At 40.2% G+C, this 10,805-nt stretch overlaps 1 protein-coding gene across 1 annotated transcript; it reads right to left on the reverse strand.

Annotated features, from left to right (window-relative positions):
- Window positions 1–1,261: 1,261 nt before the first annotated feature.
- Window positions 1,262–2,197, reverse strand: LOC142451525 (olfactory receptor 8S1-like). The gene has a single exon (XM_075553307.1). It carries the CDS (start codon window positions 2,195–2,197, stop codon window positions 1,262–1,264), a length of 936 nt encoding a protein of 311 aa, XP_075409422.1.
- Window positions 2,198–10,805: the final 8,608 nt, after the last annotated feature.

Here is a 10,805-nt window from a genome sequence, read left to right on the forward strand (position 1 = left end):
ATCATGTCAAAAAGAATGTTAGTAGCCTTCAGGGGCAGAGAGCAGCCCACAACTAACATCCAACAAGGAAACAGTGACCTGAATATTACCAGCAACTGAACCTCGATAAGTTTAGATGCATATTCATAACCTGAATGAACTTGGAGTCAGATTTGCCCTCACAGCCTTCATAAAAGCCCACCAGAGCCAACACCTTGATTTCATCCTTGGGAGACCTGAAGTCTAAATTAGCTGAATTTTTGACCTAGGGAACTGCGAAATAATAAATGCCTGATGTTTTAAACTGTAACACTTATGGTAATTTTTAAAGGAAGCAGTGAAAAACTAGCGTACCTGGTAAATTTTGACCACGTTTATCTACTTCTACCTGTTCAATGTCTATCCCACCGCCACACTTGGTCTCTTCCTTTAGACGCCATGAAGTTGAGGTCTTTATTTTTCTTTCTTCAGAGTTGCAACATTTTTTCTTCCTAGATAATCCTTTCCCACACACCTTCATTTAAAAATTACAGCTCAAAATAATAAAAGCCCATAACAATGAGATTTTTTTAATTATATACATGAATTGGCATGTCATGAATCAAATACTTGATTTTTTTAAGTGGCTGCGTTTTAGTGATTTGTTCAGGAAGCAGTAGAAAAGTAGTCTACCTGGTAAATCATTCACTACACCTATCTATTTCTGTGTGTCTTCAGTGTACATTCCTTTCTTCTCTTCCTCTGTGCCCCATGAAGTGAAAGCCTTTGCTTTTCTTTCCTCAGAGTTTCAAGCTATTTTCTTCCTAGATAATCTTTTACCACATGCATCTGCTAAAACTAAAAAAAAACAAGGCACAAAATAATCAATTTCAATTTTAAAATGATTTGTAAAACCATTGACCTGGAAATGACATATCATTAATCAAATTTTTGAAACGGAGTTCTCTGGCTTATTCTTCTACTTCTGGATAGCATATTCTGAGCAATGTAGAGGAAAATAGCTCCCAGCACTCTTCTGGATAACTTTTAGCAAGAGAGAATCACCCATGGATTTTGCAGTCAGATATCTCCTTGCAGTTCTATGCTACCAAACCAAACTCACTGCCATCAAGTTGATCACAGCTTACAGGATCCCTGTATAGGATGTCAGAGACTATAAATCTTTATGGAGCAGATCGCCTCCTTCTCCTCTCTCTTGTTTGGTGGTTTGAAATGCTGACCTGAAGTTAGTAGTTCAACACTTACCCTCCAGACTGCCAACTTCACCTTTATCTCTTGTGTGCTATCCAAGACATTGTGAGTATCTTAGTACCATTCTTCTCAGAGCTGCTTTTACCTCTTTGTTCTTCAGGCTATAGATTAGAGGATTCACTAGTGGAGTGATTACACTGTATTGTATGGAAAGGATCAACTCCAGTGGGGACCCTGAAGGTGGCATGAGATGACGGCCAATAGCGGAACCATAGAATAGACTCACTGCAGTGAGGTGAGAAGAGCAGGTAGAGAAGGCTTTGCTTCTGCTAGAGGTGGAGCTGATGCTCAGAATTGTGGAGACAATGCGGGCATAGGAAAAGAAGATCAGGAGGCAGGTTCCAATGGCATGCAAGAGGGCAGAGCAGAGCAGCATTGCGGCATTGATGGAAGGATCAGAGCAGGACAGAGGGAAGAGGGAAGGCAGTTCACAAGAGTAGTGGTGAATAATTTGGACATCACAAAAGTCCAAATTCAAAGCCAGGAGGAGGTTGATGAGTGCATCCAGAAAGGCCACTACCCAAGATCCCCACACCAAATTCACACACAGTGGTTTACTCATCATCTGTCCATAAAGCAGTGGATGACAGATGGCAGCATAGCGGTCATAGGACATCACTGAGAGCAGGCACGCCTCAATTCCTGTAGTGGCAAACACAAAAAACACCTGAGCCAGACAGCCCTCTACTGAAATGGTTTTCCTCTGAGACAGAAGGTTCTCCAGCATCTTGGGCACTGTAACTGAAGAGTAGAAGATGTCTTGGAAGGAGAGATGACTCAGGAAGAAGTACATGGGTGTGTGGAGTTTAGAATCTGTATGGATCACAAGTATCATCATGAGGTTCCCCACCAGGGTTAGCAGATAAATCATCAGAAACAGCACAAAGAGCAGAGTCTGGATCTGGGTGTCAGCGGACAGCCCAAGGAGGAGGAACTCGGTGATGGTGCTGTGGTTCCCCAAGGCCATGCGTAGCCACTGTTCTTCAGAAAGGAAAGTAGAAAGAGAACTGAAGTCTCTTCTTTACATAGCAGCTGTCAAATGGTCGGGCTCCACGCTCTTTTATTATAGAACCCTCTCAGCTTTGACCCAGCCTCAGTGTAATAGCTTTTATAACCACCCCTACTGGTTCCCTGCAGTGCTTCTTCCCCCGCTTTCCCAGTAGGCTCTTTCCTGAGAAGGCCAGTAAGTGATGGCGCCATCAACTATAAAGGCCTGCTGAGAACAAAACCCATTTCCTTCTAATTGATTCGATGGAGAGTGATCCTGTACAGACAGTAGAACTACCCCATAGGGCTTCCCATGGGATTGTAGTTTCATGGACGGCAAGGGTTGTGCTGGTCTTTTGTTTTAACCCCCACAGGACTCACTCACGCATTGTTCAATACATAATAGATCCTCAATCAATAACTGTTAAATGGAAAATTACAAAAGCCTAAAAACTAGCCAGACAATGAAGTAAAAACTTTTGAGATTTATTTCTGGGCTCATAAGTCAAACCTCAAGTTCAAAGCATGAGGAGGGCCGAATAAGGCATGAAGTAAAGAGGACTGAGTGTTCTTTCTCCTTTGCTGTAATAGACTGATTGGTACATGGCTTAGATTCTGTAGAAATCACCAAAACCTTCAAATCTCTGCTTCTGAGGTGTACCTCACATTTAGTTTAAATATATAACATTCACCCAGATACCCACTCACCCATCTATTCATACATAAAGTCAATCAATGAACTATTATTGAGTCTTTGCTCTCTGTAAAGCCCTCTGTTGTTCATGCAGTGGAAGGCTGACCTGCATGCTTTGTTGGTTGATCTATTGTATGAATGCACCTCTGTGACTTTCCCTGTTAGCAAGGTCTGAGCAATCTTCCTTGCCTGTTTCCTCATCACCATCTGGAGCTCCGACCTGTGTTACATATTCAGCCTTGGTCTCTCTCTGTGCCCTCTTGCCTGCTTTGCTACTTGTTAGGATAACTGATATGCTCCTTAAACTATGAGTCTTTCGCAGAATCTCTAATATTTGAATCACTAGGCAAACCTCATCTTGGTGTCTTTCATAGGACTTATGATATAAAGGCACAATTCGGTTCAGAAGGTAAATTTCCTAATTGGCAAACTTCTTTTTCACCCTATCCATTCTTGCCCAAACTTCCTAGCATTGAGTCTTTGTTTAGAACACACATCTGAATTATCTATGTCATTCAGTTCGGTATGTACTATGCAGCCCAGGAGGTTGGCCCAAATAAATTAAGATTTAACAATGAAATATCACCATCTGGAAATGTCAGTTTTATCTCTGAATTTTAAAAGTGCTTTTAAAAGCAATCAGCTCTTTGGGGTTCATAATAACATTTGAATTATGTTGTTGGTGAAGAATATTGATTATATCACAGACTTTCAGAAGAATAACTGAATTTGTCTTGTAGGAAGTGCAGCCCAAATACTTGTTTGAAGAAAGGAGAACAAAATTGCATCTCATAGAATTTAGGCATGTTATGAAGTGGGCCCAGTCCCTGAGAAAGGACATGTTGTTAGTACAGTAGAAGAAAATCCTCAGTGTGATAGATTGGCACAGTGGCTTCAACAATGGGCTCAAACATAGCACTTACATTAAAGATGGTACAGGGCTGAATAAATATCTCTTTCTTTTGTACACAGGTCTGCTATGAGTCCAAACCAATTTGATGAACTCTATTATCAGCAACAAGTTAATATCAAAACAACACAGTGAACAAGAGACATTGGCGTCAAGAATATTAGTACTTTTAAGAATTGAGTTTCTTAATATCTAAGTTAGAGGAATTCATGTAATTATTCAATGTTTACTATAGAACTGTCTGCGAGAATCTAATTCTTATATTGAGAACATTCTAGCATCTTACAAGGACATTGGAGACGCTGCTGATTAACGGATCCAAAATCGGGAAACATTGAGGAAGGAAAGCATCACAATCTGTCAGAAACAAGTGGCAGCCACATCATGTGAATTTCTGAGCCATTTCACCCAAGGCCCTTCTGGCTAATGATACCTTATTTCAAGGGAGGACAAGGTCTTTATGGTAATCTTTAAAGGAATATTGAAATGAAAATACTAAAATCTATCCACCTACCTCAGAGATGGAACACAGGAGCTTCAATTTATCCCAATGTTTGATAGAGTGATTCCAAATGTAGAAGTAGAAGTGAGAGTAGAGGGTCCTGCGTAATTATAGAGCAGACAGAGGTGTTCAGAGATTTCACTCAAAGCTGTTTACTTTGCCAGTTTGCCTTGAACAGCCCATAAAACAGAACAGAAACACCTTTCAGAATGTAATGTTTTCTTCAAAGACTCAAAAAGTTTTAGCATACATTTCAATGCAAGCATATTAAAAATAAATTACTACCTTTTCTACTGAAATGTCAACATTCTTTTGCAGGAATGATTACGTGTCTAGAGTATTATCAAATAATCTTTGAGGGGTTGCACATTAAGGTAGTTATCAGGTATCAGCCATTCGGGTTTAATGAGACCATGAATGATAAGCAGTCAAAGACCAAGAGTCACAATATAAGACATACTTCAGCAGATGTTTGGTACTTGTCTCATGTGGTTATTAAAAAAATATTGAGTTCTTAAATAAATGAATTAGTAGATAAAGAAGGCTAGGAGGAGAGAAAGCAGGAGTATTTAGTAAATATAAGATGGGCTATTATAAATACTTAGCCAGTTCTTAAAAAAGGAAAGAAAAACCTCTCTAGGCATGTGCTGACATTTGTAGTGGGAAGAAAGACTTGGAAATTTGATAAAATGCACAGTTATCAAAATGCAGTAACCATAGACCTTTCTCCCAAAGTACCCTATGGTCTTCCAATGCCCTTTACAGTAAATATTTCAGTGACCAGATTGGAAATAGATAACTGCAGAATAATGAATTCTCTTTTGCATAGATGATTGGAGGGAATATATTAACCCCCCAAACTTTACTCATATTTTCTGCTAAAATTACTAATGATCAACCGTGCTTATAGAGTATACTCTGACTCTCCCAATTTGTAAACAGAGAACTTGAATATGAAGGCCCTTTGGAACATAATGAGAAACACAGAAACCATTTAGAGAGTCTTGAGGTACAAATATTTAGTTTCCATTATGTGGAAAGGAGCTGTGAACATGAAGAGTGCCTCAGACATCCAGGAAGAGGCCTGGCAATGAGAAGTTAGCCAAACTGGAAAATGACTGAAAAGGGCTTGGGAAACACTATCAAGAAAAATCACAGAAAATATTACCAAGCTTCTGGATTTTTCTGGTGCAGAAGACATTTTATAGCTCAGTCCTGTATCCAAGTATAAGAATTTAGCTGAGATCCTAAGTATCAACACTTCAATGTAGTAACTTGGTAAAAAAGAGTAACATATATTTTTTCCAGTTGATCATCACTATGAGGGTAAGAAGACAGAATTTCGTGGATTCTAGATTGTTCTGAAGTCTGGGTCATCATATTTTCATGGACTGTTGTGACAAGGTTCTCCAATCCTCAACATGTGGAATTGGGCAAAGGATTTTCTTGCTGATCTCAGGCCTACTGACATGAAGTCTCCTCATTTGGTTTCTTGTGAATCTAAATATTGTGCCCAACTTATCAGCAAAGAGTGTCAGCTCTATCCTGTCAGCATAGCAGGTATTGTTTAGCCAGTCAGTAAATGGGCTGGAGGAGCCAACAGTTCATGAGACAGATGGATCATTGTCCTTTATTCCCTGGAGTGACAACCTGAAGCCAAAATTATATTCATCAAGTAGGAAAGTTGAACTTTAAGGGCCCCTGGAGATTACCTCCAATCCTGACTTCAGAGCTCGAGTGTGAAACTCTTACTAAAAACTCTGGATGTTTTCATCAGAACTCCTGGGTGTCTAGCTTTCTTTACAAGGAGATAAATATTATACAGGTTAAGGTGTGTGATGTGCTTTAGTTCAAAGTTTAATTCCCTACTTGACTGAAATATTTTTTATCTTGAAATTTTCATCGCCAAAAGTACAAAACAAACAAGAAAATAAATAAATAAATAGTCACTCCTCATTTCATGATCTGATTGGACTTATTTGTACCTGGTAGACCTGTGAATCCTCTTCCCAGAAAATAGTCTTGCAGAGAATGGAATGAGGATGCCCTGAAATAACAGGCCTTTGGTTACATGTTAGTTGTGTCTCTCAGTTTAAGGAGCTTGATTTGTGGACATAAATTGTTGGGCCAAAATAAGGTCAAACTCATACATTACCAAATTTTGTGAAACAGCATGTTCCACACTTTGTGATAAAATTGTCAACATACACTTTTGTATCATAAAACGTGTTACTCAATAAAGTGTAAAGAAGTCTAATGTAAAATCTAGAAAATTTTGTTTACAACCTATATTATAGCTATAATATAGAATTTATAGGTCAATTAAAGAAGAATAAAGAGACACTTGGTGGTCCAAATGGTTTGCACACGTACTTGGAAGTTGACTTGGAAGAAAGGTCTGGTGATCTACTTCAGAAAAACCGGCCACCTGAAAACTCCATCCATTCTTACTCTGATACACATGAAGAGGTGACCATGAGTTGAACTCCAATAGAAGGAAATTGGATTAAGTAAAGAGAAAACACCCTTCTTGTCTTTAACAAACATAATTGAGTCATGCAATCATGCCAGGAGGTCCTTGACAGAGGGAGGTAAAATCGTCAAACAAGGCTCGAACTCATAAAAGATATCAGGCTTCCTGGTTAGACAGCGACTGGTGGCATCCCCACACCTATGGCCCTTCATCATTCTTCAGGTATGGAACAGAATTCACCGTAACTGATTTTTCTGTCAAGCAGTAGGTCTGAAAGGGAAAGAGTAACACTGAAGAAGTATTCACACCTTAGAAAAATCAGATATTTGAGTTCACAGGGGCAACATTTACCCCAATTCTAAATTCAGAAGAGTCAGGAAAGGAGGAGTAATACAAACAGGAAATGCAGGGAGAAAGTAGGATAAGAGATGTCATGTTGATGGAATTCAATGAATGAGATCAAACAAAACCTTTGGGTTTGGATTATTTTTCATTGAAAGTTTTAAGTTGCTATTGCATGCCATCAAGTCCCCACACTGCCTCTTGATCCATGTAAAGGTTTTTCATGAGTATAATAAAGTGTTCTGAAATTCCCATTCTGCTCAAGGCTATCCATAGTTCCCTAGAATCTAGAGAGTTGAATGTCTTGGCATACTCAATAAAACATAAGTAAACACCTTTCTGGTATTCTTTCTAACAAGATCCATCTGACATCAGCAATGAATACCAGAAAGGTGTTTACTTATGTTTTATTGACTATGCCAAGCCCTTGAGAAGAGTTTTGATTTGTTTTATTAGTCATTGCTATTCCGCCAGCATGACATTTCATTTCTTATAGTACTTCCTCCCTGCATTTCCTATTTGCATTATAGAGACGTATTCCCCCCAGGTGTTTGGTTATTCCTCAGAAGTTTTTATGACGTTGTCCCCTTTAGGTTGCGCCCCATTTATAGATATACTTACCATAAAGATAAATATACATGTACAAATATCCTTTGTCAAACATATACATGTTTTTGAGTTTTAAAAACAATGGACAACTTTAGCTAGTGACATTTTAACTGGTTAATAGCTGCTTGAACTATATAAATAAATAGATCAAATTTCATATGATCTAATCTAATGTAAGATTTACATAGGTGAGAAATATTTCCAAAACTAAATAAAATTTGCACTCAAAATGGAGTTTTATTAAGAAATAAGAAATATGATGAGGATAGTGCAGGACCAGCTAGTCGTTTGTTCTTTCGTACATAGGGTGCCTACGAGTCAGACCCAATTTGATGGTACCTAACATCAACAAGCCATAGATAAAAGCATATAAAATCCAAAAAGCAAAACAAAAACCCAATAACAAGATAAAACATAGGAAAGTCTCAATTTAAGACATAACAGACAACAATAAAAACTACAACAAATTTAAAATGGTCCAAAAGGGAGACCAAATTGACAAGGTGTTAAATTTTAGACTAATTACATCTGCATTAGTCTACTTTCCGATGCACTCTGGTAGCAAAGCTATTCGGATCACTGTTCCATAGTCAGAAGGATTCACTGGAGGCTTAATCCACATGGGCCCTTGAAAATGGACTTTAGGTTTTCACTGTCCTCCATGGGCTTCAAGAAACTGAGTGCTCAGAATTTAAGCTCTACCACCCTTCCTACAACCCTCAGAGTTGCTTCTTTTGGTGTGAACAATTTTTTCCTCTTGATTTTTTGTGTGTGTTTGTTTTATAAACTGATTTCACACAGTACTTGTCTCTTTTTTTAAATCATTTTATTGGGGCTTATACAACTCATCACAATCCACACATACATCAATGTTTGAAGCACACTTATACATTCATTGTCCTCATCATTCTCAAAACTCTTGCTTTCCTCCTGGGTTCCTGCAATCAGCTCCTCATTTTTCTTCCCCACATCCCTCCCCGCTATCCCTCCCCCATGAACCCTTGATAATTTATAAATTATTATTTTATCATATCTTACACTACCCAGCATCTTCCTTCACCCACTTTTCTGTTGCCCATCCCCCAGAGAGGATGTTATATGTAGATCTTTGTGATCGGTTCCCCCTTTCTAACCCCCTTTCCCTCCCTCCCAGTATCACCACTCTCACCACTGGTCCTGAGTGGTTTATCCATCCTGGATTCCCTGTGTTTCCAGCTCCCATCTGCACTGCTATGCTTCCTCTGGTCTAGCCAGGTTTTCAAGGTAGAATTGGGATCATGATAGTGAGCGGGGGAAGCGTTTAAGAACTGGAGGAAGGTTGTGAGTTACATTGTTGCTACACTGCACCCTGAGTGACTCATCTTCTGCCCACTACCCCTCTGCAAAGGATGTCTAATTGTCTTCAGATGGGCATTGAGTCCCCATGATGCACTCCCCTCATTCATGATGATATGATTCCTGCCCTCCCCCCACTTTGGTGCTTGATACCTGGTCCCCTCAACCCTTTGTGATCACACATACTGGTGTGCTTCTTCCACACGGCCTTTGTTGCTTCTGGGCTAAATGGCCACTTGTTTACCTTCAAGCCTTTAGGACCCCAGATGCTATATCTCTCGATAGCCAGGCACCTTCAGCTTTCTTCATCACACTTATTTATGCACACATTCCTCTTCAGCGTTTATATGGGAAAGGTGAGTACACAATGATGGTTTTTGTTCTTTGGTGTCTGCTACCTGATCCCTTCAACACCTTGTGGTCACACAAGCTAGTGTGCTACTACTACCTTGTGGGCTTTGTTGCTTCCAAGCTAAATAGCCACTTGTTTGCCTTTAAGACCCCACATGCTACATCTTTTGATAGTCGGGCACCATCAGCTTTCTTCATATTTGCGTATGCACACGTCTGTCTTCAGCGATCTTGTCGGGAAAGTGGGTATCATGGAATGACCATTTAGCTGAGCGAAGTGTTCTTGTATTGAGGGAATGTGTGCATGGAGGCCCAATGACCACCTGCTACCCTACGACTAAACCTATAAATATATGCACATAGATCTATTTCCCCCTTAATCATAAATATATTTACATATGTACATGCCTGTATTTAGGCCTCTATGTATGCCCTTTGCCTCCTATTTCTTTCCTCTATTTCCTTATGATTTTCTACTGTCCCACTATCATGGGCATCCTTCATTTGGGTTTCAGTAATTCCTCTCGGTTACACTGCCCTTGGTTGCTCCCTACCAGTCTTCCCATTTCCTCCCTACCACTGATTTTGAACCACTCATTTTTCCCTTGTCCCTAGGTTGGCCAACACCTCTTCCCTTCTCCACCTCCCACCCTCCCATGTCCCCCCTGGACCATTGGTCCCGTTGTTTCCTTCTCCACATTGTTTATCCAGTCTATCTTATCTAGATAGATTTGAAGAGTTAATAATATGCACATAAGATTGTGGATGGCCTTGACAGCACCAAACAAAAAGGCACAGAAGATCACGGTGATGAAGGCAGCAACACCGACAAAGTAACAAAAAAAAAAAAAAAAGAAGAAGCCACTGACACACAAAATCTAAAAGAAGAAAAAAGAAACGGAAAGAAAAGCCTGTTAACAGTTCAAGGTCTGTTTGTTGACCTTTGGGAGTGTTTTCCGGACGAATCTGATGGAGTGCCACACCCTGGCCCCAAAGTCCACCTTGATACTCCCTCAGGACCTCCTTGCTCTGCTTCCCCCGCCACTCCATTGCACACCCCCAGTGTTTTGCCTCAGTGTGGTGGGGTCAGCTCAATCACACATCCCACTTTGTGTCTTCAGTGCTGCCCCATGTAGGGCCATAGGTGAGTGAAGGATGTTGCATCTCGCAGTGGGGCCAGTCATATGATCCTCTGTGTATTGGCCATTCTGAGCCAGGCTATAGTCATCTGAGCTTGGTGGGCCCTGGTGTGCTCCATTCTCTTCCTCCCCATTCAGCTTCCTTCTGGGTATGGTAGGACCCACACCAGCCGATCTATTTTCATTTTCTGTGGCACTCCTTCCATGGTGGGGGTCAGGCTGATTCCATTTGG

This window comes from Tenrec ecaudatus, chromosome 6 (genome assembly GCF_050624435.1).
Source record: "Tenrec ecaudatus isolate mTenEca1 chromosome 6, mTenEca1.hap1, whole genome shotgun sequence".
Classification (NCBI taxonomy): domain Eukaryota; kingdom Metazoa; phylum Chordata; class Mammalia; order Afrosoricida; family Tenrecidae; genus Tenrec; species Tenrec ecaudatus.